The sequence below is a fragment of the Hippopotamus amphibius genome, chromosome 12 (genome assembly GCF_030028045.1).
Source record: "Hippopotamus amphibius kiboko isolate mHipAmp2 chromosome 12, mHipAmp2.hap2, whole genome shotgun sequence".
NCBI lineage: Eukaryota > Metazoa > Chordata > Mammalia > Artiodactyla > Hippopotamidae > Hippopotamus > Hippopotamus amphibius.
Window position 1 is genome coordinate 94094344 of NC_080197.1, and position 26813 is coordinate 94121156.

Consider the following 26813-nt stretch of genomic DNA (forward strand, 5'->3'; position numbering starts at 1 on the left):
TGGCGCACGGGCTTAGCTGCTCCGTGGCATGTGGGATCTTCCTTGGAGCAGGGATCGAACCCGTGTCCCCTGCATTAGCAGGTGGATTCTTAACCACTGTGCCACCTAGGAAGCCCTACACCCCTATAATTAAATCAATGAAGCTACTGAAAACAGATAAATAATCTTCAAAGTTAGAAATATCCTCAAGATAGAAATAAGCACCACAATTCAATACAGTCTGTATATAGTAAAAGACAACAGAGTGTGTATGTTCAGGAAAATGTTCAAGAAAAGAACACTGATACAAAGAAGTGGTTTAATGGGAGAATGGCATACTATCATATCTGCTGACATGAAATTTTAAAAACTTTGTAACTTGCATTCACATACCATAAATGATTATTTCAAAATTACCCAGAAATAAAATACTTCCTATCAACTGATTGTATGGATAAAATAATAAATAAAAGACAAAAGCCTTACTCACAACATAAAATTGCTAATATACATTTTATAGGCTTTTTCCAAGCAAATTAATCTTTAAAAGATATATATACAAAAATTAAGTCCTACTATAGTCTCAATATAATCACTACCATCATAGGTAAAATGGAGATGACAATACAGCATCATATTATCACCATCCTACACATTTCAGCTACCCAATATCTGCTTTGCCTTTTACCTTTCACTTCTAGCAAGAAGGACTCACTAGATGAAAGTGACAGAAGTTATTTTTGTCCTCCTTGGTTTCAATGACGTTAATTATAATTTCAACCCATTCACAAAGACTATGATTTAAAATACGAGACTACCAAAGGAACAGATAATTTTTCAGTGTGACTTACAAGTTACTTGGTCAGAGTTTGAGCCTTATTTTTTCTAGGCTGGGATTCCATGCTACTCCACAAAAAACTTGTAAGTACACATGACTTAATACTTTTCATCTACCATGAAAAATAGTACAAAACAACAACAGCAGCCATGTTGATACTGACAACATACTAGGCAACTTAAATATACATTCCCATTTAATTCTGCCTTTACTATGAAGTGGGTAATATCACCATTCCCATTAGAGTAGTGAGGAAAAAGCAAGGCTCAGAAAAGTTAAGTGACTTTCCCAAAGAAGCATAGCAAGTGGACTGAACTGGGATTCAAGCCAAATCCCCTAACTCCACAGTTCCTACACTACTTATTCTCAGTTCTAAAACACTGCAGCAGCACCATGGTTAATTCTCCATAAATCCTTCTACTGAGTACACAGAATTCCGTAGTGTGGATGTGCTAGAGTCTATTGAGTTACTGTCATTCTGGTAGAAGAAAATGATCCTTAATGGAAGTTAGAGATATTAAGAAGCAATGACAATAACAAAAAGGGTAAATATTTAAATAAACTAAATGAACATCAACTGCATAAAATACTATTAAGTATCTTGTGGGGTTTAAAATACATTTGGGAGTAAAATACAGACTAAATCAAATCAATCAAGAAGAAGTTCAATGGATTTCAAATGATCTAAGGTGCCTGCATTGATCATCAAGGAGTGAAAAGTACTAGTTTGTATTAGACTTCAATAAGTCAAGGATGCATAGTGTAAAGAAAGTATAACTATAAAGAAAGCGTGCGCGTACGGGAGATGAACAATAAACTTAAAAATTTCAGATCAAGAAAAGATGGCAGAGGAGAAGGACAAGGAGATCATCTTCCTCCCCACAAATGCATCAAAAATACATCTACTTGTGGAGTGGCTCCTGCAGAGCACCTTCCGAATGCTGGCAGGAGACCTCAGACCTCCAAAAAGGCAAGACAATTCCCACATAATTGGGTAGTGCAAAAGAAAGAAGGGAAAAAAAAGAGACAAAGGAATCCTGAGGAGACGTGCCCCTCTGGAAGGGGGCTGTGAAGGAGGGAAAGCTTCCATACACTAGGGAGCCCCCTCACTACTGGGGATGAATGGGGGGAGCCTCAGAGACCCCAGAAGAGAGAGCAACAACAGGTGTGCGGAGGGCAGAGTGGAAAGATTCCCGCCCGGAGGATTCAGGCAGCACTCCCCAGCCAGAGACGCTGACCTGCTCACCCATGGAGTCGGTGGGGGCTGGGCGCCGAGGCTTGGGCTTCAGAGAACAGACATCAGGGAGAGAGCTGGGGCTGGTTGCAAGAAAATAGCCTGGGGGGCAGGAGCACCAGCTAGCTGTGAGGGAGTTTGGGGGAAAGGCTGGGCCTGACGGAGAGGCAGGGGACCTTGTTTCAGAGTGCTTGGGAGAGCTTGCGTCACAGGCTGTGGAGTGGCACCTGTGCGGGAGCCACCCACAACCTGCGGCTGCTAGATCGAAACACAGAGACTGCCGCCACCTGCCACTACCACCCACTGTGCCAGCGCAGCCACCCACCACGGCGTGCCACTGCGTGCCACCATGCACTGCCACGCACCACCACAATGCACCACCACCACCGCACCAAAGGTCCTGTGTGTATGGCAGGTCATTGGTCACACCCTCCCAGCAGTAGGTGAAGCCCGCCAACACCAAGGGTTCTGCGTTCAGGACCCAATTCCCTGGGAGAACGCACAGCACACCTCAGGCTCAGGCTGACCTCTGCTGCAGCAAGCACTCCCACAAATTTCATTTAGACTGCCATATCCATCACTCCCCCCCAACCTGAATTTGCAAGTAGGCCCCAATCACCCTTTTCTGCCCCCTCTTACCTGGGAAGGGAACTGACTCCTGAGAGCATCCCACATGCAAAGAAGGGACCAAAACCAAAACTGATCCCTGAAGACTGCAGGACCAAAGAAGAGAAAGGGAAACAGCCGCAGGAGGAGCAGATTTAATACTCACAATAGGCTTGATAGACCCTGCATCTGTGGACCACCTGAACAGACAAGTGTTTCTACAATAGAGGCTGTAGACATAGAGGGGGACTGATGGGGACAGATACACACAGGACTAATACCACATCACAGCCTGAGCTCTCTACAGTCCTCTCCACAGCAGGTGCAGAGCCCCACCTAGAAGTATTGGAGGACTTCCTGGTATGTTTAACTTGTTTCTGGTTTTATGTATTTGTTAGTTTAATCTTTACTGTATATATTTGTATGTGGATTTGCTTGTAATTGGTATGAGTACTCCCTTTTTATCTTCTTTGTTCTCTCTCTTTCTCGTTTCTTTGGTTTCTCTTCCTCTTCTCTTTTTGCAAGTGCAAGTGTGCACATGTCCTTGTGTGATTTTGACAGATTAGAGCTGCTTTTATCACCAGTCTTGGAGATTTGTCTGTCCTTTCCCTTTCTTCCCCCTTTTTTCTTTTCTTTCCTTCTACCTCCTTTTTCTCCAACTGCGCAGCTTCCAGGGTCTTGGTGCCCCAGCGAGGGGTCAAACCTGGACCTCTGAGACAGCAGAGCGGAGTCCAAGATGTTGGACCACCAGACAACTCCTGACCCCATGGAATATTACTCAGCAAGTGCTCCCCCAGAGTTCTCATTCTCAACACCAAGGTCCAAATCCAAACAAAGGCCAGCAAGCTCCAGTGCTTGACACCTCAAGCCAAGCAGAACAGAGACAAGAGGAATTTCTACTAGGCAGCAAAGGGAAAGGAGACAGCAAATACGATAAATTAGACAAAATGAGAAAACAAAGAAACACCTCGCAGGCAAAGAAGCAAGAGAAAAACCCACAAGACCAAATAAATGAAGATGAAATCAGCGAATTGCCTGAAAAAGAATTCAGAGTAATGATAATAAAGGTGATGCAAAATCTCGAAAACAAAATAGAGAAAATACAAGAAACATTTAATAAAGACCTAGAAGAACTGAAGAGCAAAGAAACAGTAATGAACAACACAATAACTGAAATTAAAAATACTCTAGATGGTATAAACAGCAGAATTACTGAAGCAGAAGAATGAGTAAGTGAGTTGGAAGATAGAATGGGGTAAATAACCGCCACAGAGAAGGAAAAAGAAAAAAGAATAGAAAGAATGGAAGACAGTCTCAGAGACCTCGTGGATAACATTAAGCATACCAACATTTGAATCATAGGCATCCAAGAAGAAGAAGAGAAAAAGAAAGGGTCTGAGAAAATATTTGAAGAGATTAAGTTCCCCAACATGGGAAAGGAAATAGTAAATCAAGTACAAGAAGTGCAAAGAGTCCCATACAGAATAAACCCAAGTAGAAACACACCAAGGAACATATTAACCACACTAACGAAAATTAAACACAAAGAAAAATATTAAAAGTAGCAAGAAAAAAGCAACAAATAACACATAAGAGAAAACCCATAAGGATAACAGCTGATCTTTCTGCAGAAACTCTGCAGGCCAGAAGGGAGTGGCAGGAGATAATTAAAGTCTTGAAAGAGAAAAACCTACAGCCAAGAATATCTACCCAGCAAGAATCTCATTCAGATTTAACAGAGAAATCAAAAGCTTTCCAGACAAGCAAAAGTTAAGAGAATTCAGCACCACCAAACCAGCCTTACAACAACTGCTAAAGGAACTCCTCTAGGCAGTAAACACAAGAGAAGGAAAAGACCTACAAAAACAAAGTCAAAACAATTAAGAAAATCATAATAGGAACATACATGTCAATAATTACCTTAAATGTAAATGGATTAAATGCTCCAACCAAAACAAACTGACTGGCTGAATGGATACAAAAACAAGACCCTTATATATGCTGTCTACAAGAAACCCACTTCAGACCTAGGGACACATATAGACTGAAAGTAAGGGGATGGAAAAAGATATTCCATGCTAATGGAAGTCAAAAGAAAGCTGGAATAGCAATACTCCTATCAGACAAATTAGATCTTAAAGACTATTGCAAGAGACAAGGAAGGACACTACATAATGATCAATCCAAGAACAAGACCTAACAATTGTAAATGTCTATGCACCCAACATAGGAGCACCTCAATACATAAGGCAAATGCTAACAGCCATAAAAGGGGAAATCGACAGTAACACAATAATAGTAGGAGACTTTAACACTCCACTTACACCAATGGACAGATCATCCAAACAGAAAATAAATAAGGATACACAAGCTTTAAATGACACATTAGACTATCTCGACTTAATTAATATTTATAGGACATTTCACCCAAAACCTACAGAATACACTTTCTTCTCAAGTGCACACGGAACATTCTCCAGGAGAGATCACATTTTGGGTCACAAATCAAGCCTCAGTAAATTCAAGAAAACTGAAATCGTATCAAGCATCTTCTCTGACCACAACGCCATGAGACCAGATATCAATTACAGGAAAAAAACTGCAAAAAATACAAACACATGGAGGCTAAACAATATGCTATTAAACAACCAAGAAATCACTGGAGAAATCAAAGAGGAAATCAAAAAATACCTGGAAACAAATGACAATGAAAACACAACAGCCCAAAACCTATGGGATGTAGCAAAAGTAGTTCTAAGAGGGAAGTTTATAGCAATACAATCCTACCTCAAGAAACAAGAAAAATTTTGAATAAACAACCTAACTTTACACCTAAAACAATCAGAGAAAGAACAAAAAAACCTCCAAAGTGAACAGAAGAAAAAAAATCAAAAAGATCAGATCAGAAATAAATGAAAAAGAAATGAAGGAAACAATAGAAAAGATCAATAAAACTAAAAGGTGGTTCTTTGAGGCAGTAAATAAAATTGATAAATCATTAGCCAGACTCAGCAGGAGAAAAAGGGAGAAGATGCAAATCAACAGAATTAGAAGTGAAAAAGAGGTGATAACCAACACCGCAGAAATACAAAAGATCATGAGAGAGTACTACAAGCAACTATATGCCAATAAATTGGATAACCTGGAAGAAATGGATAAATTCTTAGAAAAGTACAATCTTCTAAGACTGAACCAGGAAGAAATAGAAACTGAACAGACGAATCACAAGCACTGAAATTGAGACTGTGATTAAAAATCTCCCAACAAACAAAAGCCCAGGGCCAGATGGCTTCACAGGCAAATTCTATCAAACATTTCGAGAAGAGTTAACACCTATCCTTCTCAAACTCTTCCAAAATATACAGAAGGAGGAACACTCCCAAACTCATTCTACGAGGCCACCATCACCCTGATACCAAAATCAGACAAAGATGTCACATAAAAAAGAAAATTACAGGCCAATATCACTGATGAATACAAATGCAAAAATCCTCAACCAAATACTAGCAAACAGAATCCAACGGCACATTAAAAAGATCATACACCATGATCAAGTGGGGTTTATCCCCAGAATGCAAGGATTCTTCAGTATATGCAAATCAATCAATGTGATACATCATATTAACAATCTGAAAAATAAAAACCATACGATAATTTCAATAGTTGCAGAAAAAGCTTTTGACAAAATTCAACATCCATTTATGATAAAAACTAGCCAAAAAGTGGGCATAGAAGCAAGTTACCTCAACATAATAAAAGCCATATATGACAAACCAATAGCCAACAACATTCTAAATGGTGAAAAACTGAAAGCATTCCCTCTAAGAACAGGAAGAAGACAAGGGTGCCCACTCTCACCATTATTCAACATAGTTTTGGAAGTGTTAGCCACAGCAATCAGAGAAGAAAATGAAATAAAAGGAATCAAAACTGGAAAAGAAGTAAAATTGTCTCTCTTTGCAGATGACATGATATTATACATAGAAAACCCTAAAGAAGCTACCAGAAAACTTCTAGCACTAATCGAATTTAGTAAAATAGCAGGATACAAAATTAATGCACAGAAATCTCTCGCATTCCCATACACTAACAACGAAAGAGCAGAGAGAGAAATTAAGGAAACTCTCCCATTTACCAATACAACAAAAAGAATAAAATACCTAGAAATAAACCTGCCTAAGAAGGCAAAAGACCTGTATGCAGAAAACTATAAGACACTGATGAAGGAAATCAAAGACAATACAAACAGATGGAGAGACATACCATGTTCTTGGATTGGAAGAATCAACATAGTGAAAATGACTATCCTACCCAAAGCAACTTACAGATTCAACGCAATCCCTATCAAATTAACAACAGCATTTTTCACAGAACTAGAACAAGAAATCTTAGGATTTGTATGGAAACGCAAAAGACCCCAAATAACCAAAGCGATCTTGAGAAGGAAGGACAGAGCTGGAGGAATAAGGCTCCCTGACTTCAAGTTATACTACAAGGCTACAGTGATCAAGACAGTATGGTACTGGCACAAAAACAGAAATATAGATCAATGGAACAGAATAGAGAACCCACACACATATGGGCACCTTATCTTTGACAAAGGAGGCACGAATATACAATGGAAAAAAGACAGCCTCTTCAATAAGTGGATCTGGGAAAACTGGACAGCCATAAGTAAAAGAATGAAATTAGAAGACTTCCTAACACCATACACAAAAATAAACTCAAAGTGGATTAAAGACCTACATGTAAGGCCAGACACTATAAAACTCTTAGAGGAAAACATAGGCAGAACACTCTGTGACATAAATCATAGCTAGATCCTTTTTGACCCACCTCCTAGAATCATGGAAATAAAATAAAAAATAAACAAATGGGACTTAATGAAGCTTAAAGACAACCCTAAGAATGGGAGAAAATATTTGCCAATGAAACAACTGACAAAGGATTAGTCTCCAAAAATTTATAAGCAGCTCATGCAGCTCAATATCAAAAAAGCAAATAACCCCATCCAAAAATGGGTGGAAGACCTAAATAGACATTTCTCCAAGGAGGATATGCAGATGGCTAACAAGCACATGAAAAGATGCTCAACATCACGAATCATTAGAGAAATGCAAATCAAAGCCACAATGAGGTATCACCTCACACCAGTCAGAATGGCCATCATCAAAAAACCTAGAAACAATAAATGTTGGAGAGGGTGTGGAGAAAAGGGAACTCTCCTGCACTGTTGGTGGGAATGTAAGTTGGTACAGCCATTATGGAAAACACCTTGGATGTTCCTTAAAAAAATAAAAATAGAACTACCATATGATCTAGTAATCCCACTACTGGGTATATACCCCGAGAAAACTATAATCCAAAAAAAAACATGTACCATACTGTTCATTGCAGCACTATTTACAATAGCCAGGACATGGAAGCAACCTAAATGCCCATTAACAAATGAATGGATAAAGAAGATGTGGCGTATATATACAATGGAATATTACTCAGCCATAAAAAGGAATGAAATGGAGCTATATGTTATGAGGTGGATAGACCTAGAGTCTGTCATATAGAGTGAAGTAAGCCCGAAAGACAAAAACAAATACTGTATGCTAACTCATATATATGGAATCTGAAAAAATGGTACTGATGAACCCAGTGATAGGGCAAGAATAAAGATGCAGATGTAGAGAATGGACTTGAGGACACGGGGTTGGGGGCGAAGGGGAAGCTAGAATGAAGTGAGAGAGTAACACTGACATATATACACTACCAAATGTAAAATAGATGGCTGGTGGGAAGCTGCTGCATAACACAGGGAGATCAACTCGATGATGGGTGATGACTTAAAGGATGGGGATAGGGAGGGTGGGAGGGAGTTGTGGGAGGGAGGGGATATGGGGATATATGTATAAATACAGCTGATTCACTTTGTTGTACAGCAAAAACTGGCAGAATAGTGTAAAGCAATTAAATTCCAAAGAAGAGCTTAAAAAAAATTTTTTTAATAAAAAAATAAAAATTCCAGAGAAAGGAAAAAGAAAAGAAAAAGGACTACACAACAGGAAGAACAGCTAAACATAAATATATCAGTAACCACAGTAAATGGAAATGATTCAAATAAAAGACATTTTATCAAAATGGATTTTTAAAAAACTCAACTATGTGCTGCTTACAAGAGAAATAACTTAAATACAAGAACAAAAGTAAGGCAACAAAAAAAATATCATGCCAAAACTAACTTAGATAATTATGAGACATTAGACAGCAAGGGGACTGCTTCATAAAGATATAATTCTAAACTTACACGCAATTTACATCATAGCCTTAATATATAAAAGAAATAGATTTAAAAGAAATATGTAAATATACAAACATATTTGAAGGTTTTTACATAACTCTTTCAGAAACTGTTAAGACAAGCAAAATCAATAAGGATATGGAAGAGTTGACACAATTATAAACTTAACCTTATTGACATACTAATAGAACAATGCACACAACAAATAAAAAATACACCTTCTTTTCAAGTATCTAGAATACTTAGAAAAACCGACTATGTCTTGTGACACAATGTAAGTTACAACTAATTTCACAGGACTAAAATCCTAAAGAATATGTTTTCTGACCACAGTGGTTTTGAATTAGAAATTTTTTTAAAAAAACCTACAAAATTCCCATTTGTTTGGAAATTAAGAAATATTATAAATAACTCTAAATAAGAAGAAATCCAAGGAATATTAGGAAAATATTCTAAACTGAATGACAATAAAAATAACATCAAAATTTGGAAGATGAGCTAATGCCACGTTGAGAGGAAATTTACAGGTTAAAAGAAAAGTTACAAATCAGTAAGTATCTGGCTCAAAAAATTTTCAAGTAACAGCAATTAAACCAAAAAATATAGAAGGAAAGAAAACAATAAAGGCAGAATGTAATGAAGTATAAAATCAAAACAAGAAAAAAAATGGGGACTTCCCTGGTGGTCCAGCAGTAAAGAATCTGCCTTGCAATACAGGGGACACAGGTTTGATACCTGGTTGGGGAACTAAGATCCTATATGCCGTGGTGCAACTAACCCCATGTACCTCAACTAGAGAGCGCATGTGCCCCAAACTCAGAGTCCACGCACTGTGGATCCTGCGTGGCACAACTAGAGAAAAGAAAACCTGCACACCACAACTCGAGAGAAGCCCATGTGCCAAAACAAAAGATCCCACACGCCGCAACTAAGACCCAATGTAGCACCGCCCCCCCACTAAAAAAAAAGAAAGAAAAAAAAAAAGATGAACAAAATCAAAAGTTGGTTCTTTGAAAAAGACTAATAAAGCTGGTAACTTCAGGTAACAATGATCATGGAAGATGTGGCAGCCAACCCCCAGATAGCCCCCAGTGATCCCCACCCTCCTGGTATTTTTGTCCTTGTGTAATCTCTCCCTGTTGAGTGTTGGTTGGGCTTAGTGACTCACCTCTAATTAATAGAACAAGATGGTATGTGACTCGGACAACAGACCAAAACAGGCAGCAAAGCATTGCTCTGTTTCACTCACTCGTGTCACAAACTCTAGGGGAGGCATGATTACACGTAAGGAACTGAAACTCACACCAACAGCTACATGAGTGAGCCTGGAAGTAGATCTTCCAACTCTAATCACATCTTGAGAAACTGTAGTCCTTGTTATCAGCTTGACTGTAACCTCTTGAGAGATCCTGAGCCTGGATCTCAACAAACTTTGTTTGTTATATTGAGAACCTGAGAAACCGATTCTAAAGTTTCTATGAAATTCACAATTCCAAGTACAGGCACCCTTGAAAAATAACAACAGGGAGGAGGATTTGCTCTACTGGATATCAAGACTTATCGTAAAGCTACAGTAATGAGGACAATGTGGTACTGTTGCAAGAATCAAAAGACCAATGCAACAGAACAGAGTCCAGAAACAGATTCACACATATATGGACACCTGACTTATTACACAGGTCTCAGTGAGGAACATGTTGTCTTTCCAATAGATGGTTCAGGGTCAAATGGATATCCACATGGAAAAAAATGAAACTTGATCCAGGTTACATTTAATATACACTATACATAAAATCATTTGCAGATGGATTGTAACTCAATGTAAAAGACAAAATAGAAAAGCTTCTAGAAGATAATAAAAGAGAAAGATATCTTAAACAGGAGACAAAAGCAATAAAGAAAAAAAAAATGAAAAGACTGGACTACATTAAAAGTAAGGATTTTTATTCCTATAAAGATATCAAAAGAAAGAAAAAGCAAGCCGCAAAATGGGAAAAGATATCTACAACACATTAACAAAGAGCTTGTATTCAGAATATATAAAGGACTTCTACAAATCATTTAAAAAAACAAAAACAAAAGAACTCAACAGGAAAACAAGCAAGAACTGCAACAAGTACTTTACAAATGAGGATATCTCTGTGCCAGTAACCATATGAAAAAATCTTCAGCGTCATCTGTAATCAGGGAAATGCAAATTAAAACCAAAAGGAGCTACATTACATGCAACAATATCAATGAATCTCACAAACACAATGCTGAAGAAAAAAAAACCTAGGCCCCAAATAATAGATACTGTATGATTCTATTTGGGTAAAGCTCAAAAACAGATAAAACTATACTGCAGTGTTAGGGACCAATTCAGTGGTTACCTTTGGGAAAGGGGTGGTAGTGGCTAGGGAAGGGGTATGAAGGGACTCCTGGGGTGCCGGTAATCTCTGTTTCTTGCCCTGAATGGTAGTTTTCACTAGTGCTTGCTTTGTGAGAAATCAGTCAGGTTAACAACTGTTTTGAACACGTCTCTCAGTTAATGTGTTATACATCATTAAAGTGACTTTCTTTAAAAAAAAAAGTAGAGCATATTAGCAATCACAGCAGAGTTGAGCACAAATGAACATCAGCTAACCAGAAAACTGAATGATGCTGAACTGCTCATGTGCCCCCAAGTCCAGATAACTCACAGATTAGAAATCTTAAGATTCGGCTCAGAGGCAGACAAAAAGTCTCCCAACAATCTCCTGGCTAATTCAAGTAAACAAGGATTTTAAACAGAAATGATATATACTGCATTGTCCAATTTCCTGTACTACTTTAAAAAAAAAATTTAAAAAAGAGGAAGAATGAGGGAAAAACACAATATTTAACAATATAAGTGACTCCCAACATCAACTCACTTCTAATGTTTAATTTCAAGCTATTTTTAAGTAGAAACATTATCTTAGTGCAACTTTTAAAACACCGTCTATAAATGAATTGAGAGAATCAACTCACACTCTAGTCAGCAAATGAGTGTATATAACAGACAAGTTTGTTATTTCCTTGCACAATACTTGAATTTAACAACAGTTAAGAGAAGACAGTAGATGTTATAGGAGGGATCACATCTTAAAAATAAGGGATGACAAATGAAGGGGGATATACGAGAACAATTTATGTTTTAGGAATGCGGAGGGAAAGCAGGGAATTCTAAAGGTGAAGCAACAATCTTTTATGGTACTTCTTATGTTTAGAAAAATAGATAAGGACCAGTAAGATAAAAAAGCAAGCCAAATGGAAAATGTGAAAGTAAAATGACAAAGCTCCTCCAAATAAACAAAGTATTTCATAGTAAAATTATTTTCACATTTTCATTTTGAACAAATAAAGGAAAAACCCTCCCAAACAAAAACAGAACTAAAAGGACAAGAAGAAAATAGCCCAAATTCTCACACTGATGAGAAATGGCCTCTCAAAGTTAAACGTATATAAGGAAACTTGCTATAAAATATTCCTAAGAGGTAATCTGAAAGTAGTCAATATTCCAAGGTTGCAAAGGAACAGGCAAAGTATACTCAACACAAGCATAACCATTCGTATAGTGATTTCCAACATATGAACAGCTGTCCCACACCAGAGTTTGTTAAATCCGCAAGAGAACATGCAATTAACCCCATTTAACAAATGAGAGAGGCTCTGAGAAGTTAAAGCACTAAATGGAAACATCCAGAAATTTCTAAGCCGCACTAATTGTCAACTTACAAAGGGGAAACCGAATAGCAAGTGACAGTAATTTGGAACCAACTAGAGAAAATCCTTACCTAACACTGGTGGACAGGAAACAAAGAAGGGAGGCGAGAGAAGGAAGCTCATACATGGGCTTATGCCACGGGAAATACCTGTATTGAGTACTTTTGTTTAAATGATGACATCCCCGGGGATAAGGTCCAGGATGGTCTCATCTCTTCTGGTACTTACAACACTTTAAGTGTGGTTTTTATAAGGCTTGGTATCCGTATTGTCCAAATTTTATATTTCATGTAAAAACAGTATCTTCTCAATAGTTATCAATCTCCATATTTATGGATTTAGATTAGGTATAAATAACTTACTTTTAATTAAACATAAAAGCTGAGACACTTGGTTTTGGCATTTCAAATATGATACAAATTACCTTCTGAGACAGCTTCCAAATGAAACTCCCTTAAAGTGAAAACTTTACACTTATGTTTCAGCAACAAGTGTCTATATTAAGAACATGAACAGAATCTGACTGAAAAATTGTAACTTTCAAAAAACTCTGAAATTTAGCCAAAATAAATGATTTATTCTCAATTTGTCTGAGAATAAGAGATTTTTCACAGGTAAATCTTATGTAAGTATATTTTACTAAATCTATATATGTAAGGTCCAAATAAGTGGGTGGTAATAATGGACTGTTAAATACAGTAGGGTAGACTTGATGTCTAGACAAGATAATGGTGAGAGCTGCACTTTTAAGAAGTCCGTTACTTGCTCCGATAAAAAGAAAAGACAAAGAATGTTTCTACCGCGCAGGCTTAGTAAATGCTCAGATCATGTATATACAGTGACAGAGGTGCCACTACTCTGGGAACAATTTCATTTTAACCCACCGTGTGTGACTCTTTTCTATGTCCCCTACCCTAGTTAACATTTCAGGAAGATGGTACATTTGATTAATTTTCAAGCCTCTTCACTGTAAAACAAAAATATCCTATTTTATATTGAGCGAGGAAGAGCAAGAGCTAGTGAGAGGACTGGGAAGCATCAGTTACATAGTTAGATGGTGACTGAAACCAGACACTCCAAGAGCAGCACCGCAGGCAGAACAATGATTAAAAGGAGCATCTTATTTACTAAAAAAAACTTTTCTGCACAATTCATTAGCTCAACAAGCTCTAATTAATTACTGACTGATGCATAGCAATGACAAATATTTTAGCTTTTAAAAAGCATTTTAGGGCTTCCTAGGTGGCGCAGTGGTTAAGAGTCCACCTCCCAATACAGGGGACACGGGTTTGATCCCTGCTCCATGAAGATCCCACACATCGTGGAGCAACTAAGCCCATGTGCCACAACTACTGAGCCTGTGCTTTAGATCCTGAAAGCCACAACTACTGAAGCCCACGGGCCTAAAGCCCATGCTCCGCAACAAGAGAAGCCACGGCAATGAAGGGCCCGCGAACCGTAAAGAAGAGCAGCCCCCACCCGCCGCAACTAGGGAAAGCCCGTGTGCAGCAACAAAGACCCAACACAGCCAATAAATCAATCCATAAATTTATTTTAATATATATATATATAGACATATATATACTACCAACTGTAAAATAGTCAGTGGGAAGTTGTTGTATAACAAAGGGAGTCCAACTTGAGGATGGAAGATGCCTTAGAGGACTGGGGCAGGGAGGGTGGGGGGGGACTTGAGGGTGGGGGGAGTCAAGGAAGGGAGGGAATACGGGGATATGTGTATAAAAACAGATGATTGAACCTGATGTACCCCCCCAAAAAAAAATAAAATAAAATAAAAAAAAAAAACAAAAAAAAACGCATTTTAATATAAGTACACTGCATCCTCATTAAGAGGTTTTAAAAAAGAATCAACACCTAAATATTCTATAGTTGAGTCTGAAATTAGCTTCCTTATGTACACATAGAATAGTGTGTACAGAAGAAGCAATATTTAGCTTTTAATTTTTAATATGATTTAGATTAGAAAGAGACCTAAGATTACTCAGTCTAACTTTTCTATTTTGAGGAAAAAAATGAAGAAAAGCCAGTGAGCAGCCCATATGGTCACAAAATGGTTAACATGTAGAATTCAAATTAAAATAAAAATCATATATTAAGTAGATTGATCTAGACTTACAGTAAAATTGTATTAACCTATAAGACTAATGACCTAGACAGGCAACAAAATGATTTCTGAAGTAACTTGATTTTTATTAACGGGAGTAAGGAAAGTGGCTCCAACATGGCTAAGAAATAAAATTTCCTCAATATAACAAGGCTGACATAGCTATGGCTGACTATAAAAAATAATGTCTTCACCAAAACAGATGTATATTCAGTTTAAGTCTTTGGAAGCTCAAAGAAGGAAAGAAGAAAAATAAACAATCCCCTCTATCAAGAGTCTCTGAGTATTCTCTCGCTGTTCTAGAACATTAGATTGGCACACTCTCTGGATCTAAAATGATGCCTGTCTACATTTTAATTATAAATTATCAGTAAATATATAATAAACCATTCTGTTAACAGAGGGACTTACTTACAGGTAGAAATATCACCTTTTTCATAAAACAGCTTTATGGTATCAGGATAGTGTCCTGAAATAGCCAAAGAGGTCTTAAAAATGAATTTGCCTTCATGGTACTTGTTCTTTTTTAATTACCCACCAAATGAGAAGAAAGAAGAGATGGACTTTCCCCCTACAAACTATGATTGTCTGCGATTTGATGAATATTATGAATAATGCATTTAAAGAATGTGATCAGGTACATTCCCGCAATTAGACTGGCTTAGATTTTATTAATTGTATCTACTAACATAATTTTTAAGAAAGGCTGACAAAGATTGGTACAAGCAAGAAATTCAGATTCTCTACAAACTCACATATTACAGTCATTCTCAAACTTGGCATACCATCAGAACCTTAAGAGGTACATAGGCACTCTGGTGATCTACGCAGTTATTAAAACCTGCACAGCACTTCACAAAACATAAACAGAGGCATTTGACACCCACAGTATTAAACCAACTCCACACCCCCAAACTGTACATTTTAAATGCAATACTTTATTTTAAAAATACATATATATATATATATATATATATATACATTTTTTAATGTGGAGAAATCAGAGGGTCTATATTTTGAAACATGATTCCCAAAGGATTATAAATGTCTATTAATAGGGGACTAGTTATATATACTGATATACAATGGTCACTAGGACATTGAACAGGATACACAGTATGCTATTGCATTTAAAGAAAAAGTATGGAGACACACACCAACTTTTTTTTTTTTTATTTTTTTTTATTTTTTTGGGGGGGGGTACACCAGGTTCAATCAACTGTTTTTATACACATATCCCCGTATTCCCTCCCTTCCTTGAGCGTCGCCCCCCCCCACACACCAACTTTTATCTCTACTCATCTGGATCAAACAGGCCCCAGATGTGTGTGTGTGTATACGCATGTGTATGTACACACATGGTACGATGTATGTAAACACACATACATAAATACTGTATATAACCTCTGCATATACACATATATATGTATATCACATATATACAGTATATCTACATGCTGGGGAAAGAAACTGGGCAGCTAAGAATTATGGGTGAGAATGAAACTAGTTTTTCACTGCATAATCTCTTGTGCCTTTTGAATTTCATCCTTGTATATTTTAGCACTTATAATACAGCTTTCAATGGATGGGCTGGAGGATATTTAACATAAACGAAATCAAAGGACATGCTTTTGAGATATAACCGTAAGTTTATTTCCTAACTAAGCATTATTACTGTTGGTATCATCAACTGCATACCTGAATAGAAAAGACTTTCACAAATATTTGTTTCGGGTGATATTTACAAAGTGTTACAACTTACCCAACTGAAATTTAAGATCTATGCATTTTATTGCATGTTAATTTTACCACAATTAAAAAACACTATAAAATTTCTCTTAATTTACGTAAAGAAAGGTGGTAATAGTTTTTAACCTTTCAGCACATTAGAAACTATAGAAGAACTTAAGAAAAAACAGTCACCTCCTTCCAATTCCTTGTTACTCCCAATATTGTACATAGACTAGTAAAATCAGCATCACCTGGGAGAACGTCAGACATTCCAATCTCAAGCCTCATCCCAGATCTACTGAATCAAAATCTGTATTTTAACAAGATCCTCCACTGATTTACATCCACATTAAAGTTTGAGAAGCTCTGATAACTTACTTATCAGAATATTTATGGCAGAAATCCAAGAAGTTCTACTTTTTAAAAACCCCACAGATGTACAACAAAAGCAGAGAATTACAATACAAGCACTCTGCCTTGAGAGTGAAGAGATGAAAGGTTCTTTTTTTAAGACTAGTTGGCACAGCAAAATATCCTAATAAACTTCAGCTACTCAACAACTATCCGTATAGTTGCTTCATTAGGTATCTGCTTCTCTACAACTCCTTGTGTCTTTAGGAGGATTTTAGCCACCATGACACTCTTAGTCATACAATCTGCTAGGCCAACCATGCACATGCATATGTTTTTGTCTGTGCGTGTATACACATACGTGTGTGTGTGTGTGTGTGTGTCCCAGATCTACTTATATTATCTGATTCCATCTGAAGAAAGACAAAGAAGAGTCAAAGCCAGATCTTGCCAGTGGGGAATTATAAGATGACTTACATATCATTAGATGCCAAGACCCCAGAAAGCAAAGGATCTCACTGACAGGCTATGTCTAAGCACAATTTTATCGAAGTATGAGGGATTCTGCAAATCTTAAATAAGAGAATTCCAAAAAGTTAAAGTAAATATTGCTTTATCCCTCAAGGTACAATAGAGGGAAGAAAGGTATGTAACAATAGAGGACTTCAATTTGTGTCCTTCATTCAAAGTAACAATTTGTTAAAAGCCAAGATTCCTCACTGGTAAAACAGCAAGGAGTAGGATGCACTTTCAAATCAAATAGTTCAGTAGTAGCAGGTATGTGAGGACTTGCAGGATATATCACAATCAAGGGGTTAATGCCAAACTTGAACCAGAATACAAATCACCTATATTTTTGTGGATTAAGTCTCTCTAGGAATTACCATAATGACAGAAGAAATTCTGAAGTTTGCCTCTCTCAGCTCGGAAGCCAGAAAGCCTAGGAAAATATTTTAGTAATTGAATGTAAAAAGGTGGCCCAAATTGGGTAAGAGGGGATAATCTGAGGAAAATAAGGGGGAAAAGATATATCACAGGATCCAAAGTGTAAGAAATATAAATATGCTATAGCTGGAGGATGAATCATATCCACTAAAAGATATTTACGTAAAAGTCAGATGATTCAAATGATCTCTAGCAACACAATATTGAGAGATGCAATTTGATGTCTTCTGGCTCAAGGATTTTAAGACCAGTGGTTCTCCATCATATACGATATAAGCTGGAAGCTGTTTCAAAAGGCACCTGCATCTCTACCCTACCAAATCCTTATATGCCCAGGAATGCAATGGCAATGACATGGTACAGAACACGAATCTGCTCTTACCGAAGTGACCTGACACAATCTATCTCCATACGCATATGCCCTTAAACATCGAATAAGCCACATCTGTAGGCCCTTTGAATTAAATCAAATTTTGCCCTGAAGATTTAGTTTATTACATATTGTAACACTGCCTCAAGTTAATGACTTTCTTGGGATTCAGGAGCTGAAGGACCTAATTTATATAAACCCTCAAAAATTATATGTGGAAATTTATCTTTATAAGATATCTGAACACACTGCACTTGACATAACAAGAGAAAAAGCAACTTGACTATAACACCAATATTTGCATTCCTATATTATTCTAAGCTTGATTTGTTGACCTCATCTATGTAGGCCCTTTTGGGGGGGGGGGGGCTATTCATTTTTTAAATCATGCAATATTTCAAGCATATGGAAAAATATAAATAATAATTATTGGGCAGCTGTATAACTACCATCTAGCTTTCTCAAACCTTTCTAATATTCCTATTCATCTGATATTTAATCTCTAAAAATAAAATATGCAAATGTTGGAAATGGAAAAAATGGGAGAGAATTCCCCTCAAAACTAATTTTTTCATTTTCAAAAACACTATAACATTAAGACATTATTTATAAAATAATTATGTCATTATTTACTAGCTTTGTGACATTTTGAGGAATTCTGGTTTGGCTTTGTCAATATATGAAAACCGAAGTCCTCCAGCAAAAACACAGCAGTTACATCCCAATATTTAACATCACGAAGTTCTCTACTTTATAATGGTTTCACTTCTCTTGTACCTCAGAAAACAGTAATGACTTTTTAGATTTATTTTTCTTTAGGTCATCTGTCCTTGTTCAATATACTTTAGTATCAGATTTTTCATGTGTTTGAACAATGGGCAGATGAAAACAGAGATATAGTCATACTTATAGGTCAAACATATATGGGTGTCTGTAAAGTATACAAAAACTAGTTTCATGCTAAATAATTTTATGTGTGTGCTGCCAAGCTAGGCGCTACCTCTGACTGGTAAGCTACCTTTTTTCAAGAGCAAATAGATCAACTATGACTAATAACAGGAGGAGATAGTACACATATTAATAAATAACAACCCAAAATCCTCCCTCCTCACAGAGGAGTCAGTCAAGTTTTTCTACCAGCTACATTCTTAAGAAAACCTCTCCTTTAAAGAACTGCAATTTAGGTGGAAAAGAAAAATAACATTAAATAATTCATTCACTTAACAATTACTTATCAAGCACTTACTACTAAGTGCTGGGCCTAGGCACTCAGTTAAGTGGTCAGGTTAAGACACGGTCTGATTTCAAGTGACTCAGTGACTATCCATACAGCAAACATTTCTTGTGAGCCCACTACATGCCACTCACTATTCTGGGTAACGAAGATATAGCAGTAAACAACACAAAGTCCTTGCTCACATGAAGCTTCCATATGGTGATGGGAGACAAGCAAACATATGTCAAATGGTAGGGGGAAAAAGCTATAAAGAAAATAAGTCAGAGTGACAAGACAGTAATTTTATATAGGGTAATGATATTCATATTCATATTGGAAGATACACCTAGTGAGCAAACCATTCATTTACTCTCATTTAATTAATGTCTTTAAAGGCACCAATCTGCCCTTCACATCGCCAAATTAAACAGGATTTTCCCAGTCTCCATTTTCCTATATTCCCCAAGCATCTGACACTGCGAATCCACTCTGTTTTGAAACTCCACTGGCTAAATTTCCTATCCAGGTTCTTATCTTTTGCCATCGGAGTGGCATCAATATAAGCTGCACAATCGGATCTAGGATTTAAATAAGATCTCCTATCTAATCAGGGGACATAGACTTTAACTGATGTGGAAATGGACACCTTGAGAAAAGGTTTAATTTTGTTCTTAATTTCCAATAGTTTTTAGAAGATTACAATATAATGACATCTACTCAACGCACTAGAGAGTAACATCAAAAACAAACAGCTCTACAACAGGTTACATAGTATAAAGCCCTTTCACATTTTATTTACTTAATTTAATTCTCAAAAACTGATAATACCCTACAAGGCAGGTAATATTTCCATACTGAAACACTCTCAATTTTTCTATGCATAATGAGCATATGTGAGGAGGATTAAAATGGAAATGATGGCTACTTTTAAATCTTAGGTAACACAAAGCCTCTAGGCTTATTCTATTCCAAAATTTTATTTCACACTGTATTGCACACAGATAGATGATTTTGTCCTATAACTATTCCTTAAGCAATCTAGTTAATCTATTAAAAACAAGATCCTGACTTTTCAGAATGATTGCATTAAAATTAGATTTAAATACCCATCCTTTATCTTTTTCTTTAATATTTGAAAAATGCTTGAAAGTATAATGAAAACCATTAGGAAACATCTGTAATCCCAGCACTGAAAAATAACATTTGCTAACATTTTTGTATATTTAATATTTCTTTCAGTCCATCTCTATTACGTTTAATAGTTTTTTAATTGCTCCACACTAACTAGAATATTAATATTCTCTAACATAGAAGCTTACTTTTCAATTAAAAAAAAAAGTAAGCAGGGGTAGAGGACCAAACTGATTAAAATTACTGTGAAATCAAACATTTTTTAGAATTTTTAAAATTGTAATTTCAGGGTCACAAACGGAGAAAGACAAAATGAAATATATTTATTCAATAAATATTTACTGGAACTACTGTGTACAAAGTGACGGGAACAAAATATTTTGTACTTTAAGCAAACTGGAGTCTCACCTGTTCAATCTCTTTGGTTTTGGAGGCTATTGCTTTAGAGCGACTGGTTAGCTGACTGTCTTCGAATAAGTCTATGCCATCTGTTGCGTTTGACTCGGGTTCTTCTGGCTGGTCAATGAACAGTGGTGCCGTGGGTCCCGCCTTCAAAAAGAATCAGAAATCTTTTATTACTTTCTTAAAAGATATACAGCATTTTAGATGACTGCATATAGGCACTAACTGGCAGATTATCTCAAGAAAAAGTGCTAAATTTAACCTGTTTTAAGAAAAGAAAACTTTTAATCTTGCTATACAAAATGAACATATGTGAGGAGGATTAAAGAGGAAATGATGGCTACTTTTTAAATTTTAGGTAAGACAAAGCCTCTAGGCTTATTCCATTCCAAAATTACATTTCGTACTATATTAAGACAGAGCTAGAAGGTTTAGTCCTATAACTATTCCTTAAGCAATCTATTTGAGAAACAGAAGAAAAAAAGTCCAATTGGAAGTGAGAAGTGTGAGCATGTATAAGTGAAATTACTAAACAGGAACATGGAAAAGGGCTCTACCTTCACAAGTTAAAAATACCTTGCCTCCTTGTAGCCTTAGAATTTACTGAAATAACTGAAAAGAAAACAACTCCAAACAGCAATAACGATTACTTCAACAATACTGCAATAGTTCATTAATGAGAAAATAATCCTACAAAAAAAACCCAAGGCTGATTATTTTACTTTCTAAAAATACTTTTGATGAAAAGAGGAAAACTAAATGAGGGAACACTATTATTTAACTACATTCATTAGTTTACTCAAAAATTTATTCTATGATAAATGCCAAGTACTGCTCAAGGAACACTGGATATATCATTGAACAGAGCAGACAAAAGTTCTGGCCTTCATGGAGCTTGTAGTAAGCAGTAACTTGGAAAGAGTAAAGTCTGAGCTAATATATTTTATTGTTGTATATTTTAGTTGGGTGGGAGGAGAGGGAACAAATAAGAAAACTGTACTTACTACAAGTTTATCAAAAAACTTATGATTTTTGTGACTGAAGTAGCAGCAAAAGGCAGTAGGTTTAGAGAAGTCACAAGATATATATTAATTAGTGGTTAGTTTTCACCAGTAAGAGCAGTGGCATTCTGACACCTAGTGTGTTGTACACTGCCACAACCTCTTTAGAGAGTAATTTGGCAGCAGTCAAAATGTACCATATGTCCCTTTCACCCAGCACCTTCACCTCTAGGAAATTAATCTAGAGATACACACATGAGCAACAAATGCTAAGATATGGCTGCCATTAATAGCAAATGACTGAAAACAACCTAAATATCCATCAAATAAATTATGCACTATCTAGAACTATGGAATACTAAGAAATCATTTAAAAGAATAAGAACAGTCTATATATATTGCATAATGTATCCTAATTTTTCTCCTGGCAACTCCTGAAGGTCACTGCCCATAAATATATTGCCAGTTGTGTCAAAAACAAAAGGGAAGAGGGAAGCATGGGTGTCTATACATTTATGCATATATATAAACACAATATCTCTGGAAGGATATTATCTATGGGGAAAAAATGATAAAAGAGGTTGTCTCAATAGGGATAACTTAGAAGACACTGAACCTATTTCAATGCCATTTGAATTTCTGACATATGCATGCATAATCTACTTTTTCAAAAAACCTGGTTTTTATAAGTCTGAGTTAAATATTTTAAGCCATTTAAACTGAAAGTATATGAATCATTTAAGGGAGAGGATTCTGGGGAGATAGCAGAATAGGAAGCACTAGCAATCTGTCTCCCAACCTACACAAAAATTACACTAGCAGAATTTGTCTGATTTAACTACTATGGAACTCTGGATTCTGTTGAAGCCTTGTCCCTTCCAGAGGAAGGCATGGGTGGTAAACTGAAGTTAAATTCAGCTCTCAGCACAGTAGCCAGATGCCAATTTCCCACCCCTAGTCACTTGGCGGAGAGCTGTGTACATGTTCCTGGAGCAGCTTACACATAGCTTATGGGAGTCGGACTGGGCAAAAAGTACCCTGTCCTCCAAATACCAGGGAACTGGGCTCTGATCACTGATTGCTGCTTCTGATCAGAGGTGCAGACAAACAGTGAAAAGCCATTGTTATTGTATTTCCTTCCATTGTTGCAAGCCCCTCTTACTCTGGCTTAAGTGACTTCCAGGGGATATAAAAGACCAGAACCCCTCCACCCTTCATTTTTCATGTTTTCATGCTTTCCTCTTTGGGGAGCCAGAATTATAGATGAGGATATTAAAACAAGAACAACAAAAACAAAAAACTGTATACATGGGGGACGTTAGAAAGTAACTGGGCATGCCAAGGGAAAGGCTCAGAAAGAACAGAGAAGACTTTGTTTATATCTCAGGCTGATCCTCAGTACAGAAACAGCCAGCATTAATAAAAAACAAAAATAACAACAACAAAAAAACCCAGCAAGACTGGGGGTAGGGGGAGAATCTGACACAGTTACCATATTATTAGATTCAAATGCCCAGTGTTCAACCGAAAAAATCACAAATCATACAAAGAAACAGCAAAGTATGGCTCATTCAAAGAAAAAAATCAACAGAAACTGTTCCTGAAAAAGACCTAACGGCAGATCTACTGGACAAAAAAACTTTAAAATAACTGTCTCTAAGGTGCACAAAGAACTAAAAAAAGATGTGGGAAAAGCCAAGAAAGCAATGTGTGAACAAAATGGAAATACCAATATAGAAACAAAAAACCTAAAAGGAAATCAAAAAGAAATCTCATAGCTAATAAGACCAATAATTACAGTAAAAAATTCACTAGAGGGATTCAAAGGCAGAAGAAAGAATCAGTGAACTTGAAAAATAGGAGAATGGAAATTATTGTCTGAAGAACAGAAAGAAAAAAGATTGAAGAAAAGTGAACAGAACCTAAGGGATTTGTGGAGCACCATTAAGTGGACCAACATACACTTAATATATACATCCTTCTGGGAGTCCCAGAAGGAGAAGAGACAGAGAGAAAGGTGCAGAGAAAATACCCAAATAAATAATGGCTGAAAACTTCCAAATCTAATGCAAGATCTGAGTATAAATATCTAAGCTAAACGAACCCCAAGTAAGATGAACTCAAAGGAGCTCAAAAGACACATTATAATCAACCTTTCAAGACAAAGACAAAAGGAGAATCTTGAAAGCAGTGAGAAGCAAAATCATCAACACAAGGGGTCTTCACTAAGATTAAGCATATTTCTCATCAGAAACTTTGGAGGCCAAATGACAGTGGACTGTTACATTCAAAGGGTTAAAAGAAAAAACTGCCAATAAAGACTGCTATATCCAGCAAAACTGTCCTTCATAAGTGAGGGAGAAATTAAGACATTTCCAGATAAACAAAAGCTGAGGGAGTTCATGATACTAGATCTGCCATGCAAGAAATGCTCAAGGGAGTTCTGCAAGGTAAAATGAAAGGACACTAGACAGTAACTTGAAGCCATACGGAGGAATAAAGAGCTCAATAAAGTTAAATGCATGGGCAGTAAGAACAGCTAGTATTACTGTAAATAGTTGGAAACTGCACTTTTGTTTGCAATATGATTTCTTTGCAACATTTTGCAACATGGAGACTATGACATTTAAAGAAAAAAATTATTGGTGTAAAAAGTAGTATCAGTGCAATGTGGGCTTATAACTCCAAATCCTTCTAGATAATTTAATATGCTAATGCATTTAAAATAATTATTAGTTTATGGTTTAGTGTACACAGTGTATAACGATGTAATTTTGGAACATCAACAAATGAAGGGGTAGAGACAGAGCTGTAAAAGGAGTACAGGTTTTGTATGTTATTGCAGGTAAGCTGGTATAAATTTAAATTAGTGTTATAACTCTAGGATGTTAACTGTAATCCCCATTGTACTCACAAAGGAAATAGCTATAGAATATACACAAAAGGAAATGAGAAAGAAATTTAAACATTTCACTGCAAAAAAGTATCAACTAAAAACAAAAGAAGACATGAATGCAGGAAATATGGAACAAAAAAAAGCTACAGGGCATATAGAAAACAAATAGCACAATGACAGGAGTAAGTCCCTCCTCAGTAACTGCTTTAAGTGTAAATGGTTTAAAATCTCCAGTCCAAAGATAGAGGTTGGCAGAATGAATAAAAACATATGATCAACAATATGCTATCTACAACAGAACAGGTTGAAAGTAAAAGAATGGAAAAAGATATTCCATGCACATAGTAACCAAAAGAGAGCAAGAATGGCTATAATAATATTAGACAAATAGACTTTAATTTTAAAAAGTTTACAAGAGACAAGGACATTATGTATTACTAAAAGTTTCAATAAAGCAAGAGCAATTAAAAATAAAAAAAATAAAAAAAGCAAGAGCAATTATAAACATTTACACACCTAATGACACTATCAAAATATATGAAACAAAAACTGACAAAATTGAAGAGAGAAATAAACAGTTACATAATAAGTAAGAAAATAAGTAAGATAAGTAAGGGAATAGAGGGCTTAAGCAACACAATACATCAACTACATCTAACAGACATATACAGAACACTCTACCAAACTACGACAGAGTACACATTCTTCTCAAGTGCACATGGAACATTTCCCTGTGTTAGGCCACATATTAAGTCTCAATAGATTTAAAAAGAAAAATCTGGAAAATTCACAAAATTGTAGAAATTAAACAATGCACTTTTAAACAAACAAAGAAACCACAGGCAAAGTAAGAAATACTTAGAGATGAATTAAAATCAAAGCACAACATATCAATGAACAGATAAACAAAATGCAGTACACAAACACACTGCTGTACTTAAAATAGATAACCAACAAGGACTTACTTTAAAAAAAAAAAAAAAGAATGTATTTCTAGCCCATCTGAAAACCCCAATCAACTTCCCAAAATATCACTAAAGTATCTTTTAAACCTATTTAAAAATCCAGTAAGGAATTCTAAATAATATAAAGCACAAAATGTAGTACACACATGCACAATGGAATATTATTCAGGCTTTTAAAAGAAAAAGGAAATTCTATAATACACTACTACATGGATGAACCTTAAGGACACTAAGCTAAATGAAACAAGCAAGTCACAAAAGACAAATACTACATGATTCCACCTAAATGAAGTACTTAAAAGTAGTCAGAATCATGATAGAAAGCATAATGGTGGTTGCCAGGCACTGGGGAAGGTGAGAATAAACTGATAAAACTGCTTTGGAGAGTTGTTATTTAACTGGTGCAGAGTTTCAGTTTTATAGGTGAAAAGAGTTAAGAGGATAGATGGTGGTGATGGTTGCATAATAATGTGAATGTATTTAATACCACTTAACTATACACTTAAAATGGTTAAGATGGTAAGTTTTATGTTATGTGTATTATACTACAGTGAAAAAAATAATTTAAGAAATAAATCAATATCAGGTTTCTAACACCATATAGATAACAGTTTCAGATGATGTCAAGAAAGATTATTTATACTAACAGTGTTCTGATCACCCCAAGATCAAAATAATTCTGCCACTAGATTCCATTTTAGTTAGGTCCATGTGAAACAAGGCAAAAAACTATTAAAGTTTTAAAACACACTCAACATTGGAATTGCAAGCTTCATCGTAATTCTAGACCTACACACAAAAATGTAAACTGATGAGCACAATAACCAACAGAGTAGACACGAATGTTTGGAAAATAAAAGGCAAGTAAAGAAGAGAAGAATAACTTAAACTGACACTAAAAGAGCTCATTAGCTATAGTAATCAAAACAGTATGAGACCAGCATAAAAAGAGACACATAGGCCAAATGGAAGAGAATTGAAAGGCCTGAAATAAACCCCTGCATA

General features: G+C 36.1%; 1 protein-coding gene across 10 annotated transcripts in view; it reads right to left on the reverse strand.

Annotated features, from left to right (window-relative positions):
• The window catches only part of PPHLN1 (periphilin 1), a 146996-nt gene that overhangs the window by 34749 nt on the left and 85434 nt on the right, over positions 1–26813 (reverse strand). For all 10 annotated transcript variants that reach the window (XM_057701066.1, XM_057701060.1, XM_057701063.1 and 7 more), the window contains one exon: positions 20953–21093. In XM_057701066.1, coding sequence (XP_057557049.1) covers positions 20953–21093 — 141 coding nt within the window. The remainder of the gene's footprint in view (positions 1–20952; positions 21094–26813) is intronic.